The sequence below is a fragment of the Lipotes vexillifer genome, unplaced genomic scaffold (assembly GCF_000442215.2).
Source record: "Lipotes vexillifer unplaced genomic scaffold, Lipotes_vexillifer_v1.1 scaffold1439, whole genome shotgun sequence".
Taxonomy (NCBI): domain Eukaryota; kingdom Metazoa; phylum Chordata; class Mammalia; order Artiodactyla; family Lipotidae; genus Lipotes; species Lipotes vexillifer.
In genome coordinates, this window is record NW_006785059.1 from 881,414 (window position 1) to 885,073 (window position 3,660).

At 46.4% G+C, this 3,660-nt stretch overlaps 1 protein-coding gene across 1 annotated transcript in view; it reads right to left on the reverse strand.

Annotated features, from left to right (window-relative positions):
- Positions 1–3,660, reverse strand: part of LOC103083947 (BTB/POZ domain-containing protein KCTD2-like) — a 16,555-nt gene that overhangs the window by 664 nt on the left and 12,231 nt on the right. Inside the window, 2 exon segments of the mRNA XM_082931074.1 lie at positions 25–336; positions 414–476. Coding sequence (XP_082787200.1) covers positions 25–336; positions 414–476 — 375 coding nt within the window.

Consider the following 3,660-nt stretch of genomic DNA (forward strand, 5'->3'; position numbering starts at 1 on the left):
CCCGCTCCGGGAGGGGCGGCGGGCGGTGGCGGGGGGGGGCGCGGCGCGGGGCGCGGGCGGCGGCGCAGACACTCTATAAAGGGGCGAGCCCGGCGCGCCGCCGGAGAGGCGCCGCGCGGACGCCGCCAAAGTTTGCTGCCTGTGTCCGGGGCCAGGCGGCCGCCGCGGCCCGCGCCGCTCCCGGCCCGCCGGGCCGCACCGGGCGCCGAGGAGCGCGGAGCCCGCGATGTGAGGCGGCGCCGGCCGCGCGCCCGGGTCCCGCAGGCGCCGGCCCCTCCTCGCCGCGCGGCCGCTAATTGCGAGCGCGGCCTCATTTGCATAGGCCGCCCGAGTCCGCTGGAGGCCGGCCAATCGGCGCGGCCCTCAGCTAATGGCCATGCATTATTCACTAGCCTAATTGCTCAGCCCCATGCGCGGCCGCCGCCGCCGCCGCCGCCGCCGCCGCCGCCCGCGCGCCTATGATATTTTTTGTATGACTGAAATTCAGTAAAACATCAAAGACTACTGAAGTCAGTTATGTTTGTGTGTGTCTGTGTATTTTGTGAGTTTGGAAGATTAATAAAATAAAGATACATAATTCATACATTAGCATATATATATATTGCTTAAATTTTATTTTATTGCCTGAGTTTACAAAGTCACAAATTATGCTACTATAATTAAAAATTTCACATAACTTGTGTTCTGTTGATAGTAATTATCTAAAGAATTTTAAACAGAAGATGTGCGTTAGAAAAAATTCAGTCTCCCTCCTATGTATCTCTGACACCCACACTATGACCACACTCACAACACTTCTGACACCAGATATGTGTGGGTTTCCCCACTGAGCAATTCTCTGCAACACCAGTTGGGTGTCCTACAATTCAACTCAATTCTGACACTATCTACCTGGAGACAGAATCAGAGTCCACAAGTTAAATACTCAGTCCCACAAGACTGCCCCACCCTCACTTCAGACGCCAATTGCAAGCCCAGACTATTACCTGTACTTCTGACCGTCCAGCTGTAAATCAAAAGTTCCCATGACCCCTTCCTCGCGTTTGATTAACTTGCTAGGGTGACTCACAGAACTCAGAGAAACAGTTTACGTACTGTTTACCAATTTATTATAAAAGGATATGATAAAAGATACAGATGAACTGGCAGATGGAAGACATGTGTAGAGCAAAGTATGTGGGAAGAGGGTTGGAGCTTCCAGCCCTCCCTGGGTGAGTCACTCTCCCCAAATCTCCACATGTTCACCAACCCGGAAGCTCTCCAAACCTGGTACTTGCGGGATTTTTATGGAGGTTTCCTCACATAGGCATGGTTGATCATTAACTCCATTTCCAACCCCTCTCCCCTCTTTGGAGAATGGGGGATGGGACTGAAAATTCCAAGCTTCTAATCATGGCTTGGTCTTTCTGGTGATCCAGCCCCCATTCAGGACCCCACCAAGAGCCACCTCATTAGAACAAAAGACACTGCTATCACCCAGGAAATTCCAAGGAACTTAAGAGCTCTGTGTCAGGAACTGGGGCCAAAGATCAAATATTAGAACAAAAGATGCTCCTAGTGCTCTTATCAGTTAGGAAATTACAAGGGTTTGGGGAGCTTGTGCCAGAAACCAGGGACAGAGACCAATATATGTTTTCTATTATCTCACAAGATGTAACTGCATTAAAATTGTATACATTTTTAATATATTTACATCAAATTTTTAAATTAAGGCAGGTAGCAAAAATCAAAATATTTAAACATTTTCATATGTTTCAAAAACATTTTTCTTATAAAATATTAAAAATTGTGTATTAAGTTAAATGGCAGGACTTCCCTGGTGGTGCAGTGGTTAAGAATCCGCCTGCCAATGCAGGGGACACGGGTTCGAGCCCTGGTCCAGGAAGATCCCACATGCCACGGAGCAGCTAAGCCCGCGAGCCACAACTACTGAAGCCCACACACCTAGAGCCCTTGCTCCGCAACAAGAGAAGCCACCGCAATGAGAAGCCCGTGAACCGCAACGAAGAGTAGCTCCCGCTCGCCGCAACTAGAGAAAGCCCGCGCGCAGCAACGAAGACCTAACGCAGCCAAAAATAAATAAAATTGAAGAAAAAAAAAAGTTAAATGGCAGTGGTTGCCAAGGACTGGGTGGTCGGGGGATGGGGAATTAGTGTTTAATGGGTACAGAGTTTCAATTTTGCAAGATGAAAGGAATTCTGGAGAGGGATAGCGATGCTGATTGCAAAACAATATAAATATATTTAATACTGCTCAACTGTACACATAAAAATAGTTAAGGTGGTAAAGTTTATGTTATGTGCATTTTACCATAATAAAAACATTTTTAATTAAATGGGAAATATAATCAACAGACATCAAATTTTTATCTGAATTATTTAAATAAAGATGACATTTTAAGTTTTTGAAAATTTAATTAATTCTTATTAAATATTTTATAACAGTAAAACAATATAAAAAATCTGGTATCACATTTCACACATTAGGTTGAGACCTACATATATACCAAATTAAGAGTAATATAAATATTTTTATATTATGTTTTAAAATATTGTTTATATTATTTATATGTTTTAAAATATTGTTCAATATTTGGCCAATGTTCCTCAGTTGTGATGTTGTGAAAATCACCTTAATTCCATGAGTACCTCCAGAACCATGAATTGGGATTCTAAGAAAAGCAAGAAAATGGACACTTGGAACCACTGGGGCAATCGCTTATATTTGTGTGATACTCAGTGATGATGTCTTTTCTCTTACCAAGCACTTCAGTCCCTCTAACCACTCTGAAATGCTCTCCACCTCTGGCGTCCTCAGCAGCCCAACCCACAAGTCTCCACAGCATGTGGCTCTGGTCACCTTTGGTTTGAAGGACACAAGATGCCTGAACACCAGTCAGTCATGGGAGTGGATGTTCAAGGTCACAGGCCAGACAGTGCCAATGCCGACTAGCTGATCCTAAGCCAAGAGGTGCCCATGTGCTTGTTAATAAGTGTGTTTTTATGACCTGTGGGGCTCTCTGAAATGTGGAGCACATTTCAGAGGCAGGGGACCCTCTAGCCCAGATCTAAGGATGGTACTGGCTCTGGGAACCTGATCAGATCAAAATGAATTCAAGAAGGAAGTAATCATCCAGACCCTTGGCAAGAGGAAGTTTGACAGGCTTTCCTCCAGTTCTACTAACATAAGGAAACAACCATGCTTTTGTAGGAAGTTCCATCACAGCTAAGTGAAATGTCAACCAGGCAACAGCTAGCCCGAAGCTAGGTAATAAGAAAGCCCCTCACTGAGGCCTTCCCTGTTTCCTTCCCTCCACCAGGTAGTGACAGAGGAGAAGCTGCTCCTTCTACAGTCCCTAACACCAGGGATGCCATTTCCCCCCTCCAATGGAAGTAAACTTCTCTCTTCAATTTGGGGTCAGTTTACAAAATATTCAAGTTTCAAATGCCGAGGCTAGAGGCTTGGCAGCTGGCCAGGAAGAGGCATGAGGCCAGAACTGAACTTTGCCCTTCCAGCGGACTGACTGTCCCCACTCTGCCTGCCTTTTTCAGCAGTTGTCAAGTTCCCGGTGTCATCCTGGTGTGCCCCATCACCCCAGGGCCCCCGCCCCCATGCTGGGGGCATTATAGAACCCTCCCTGCTATTCCAGTGTGGAGAAAA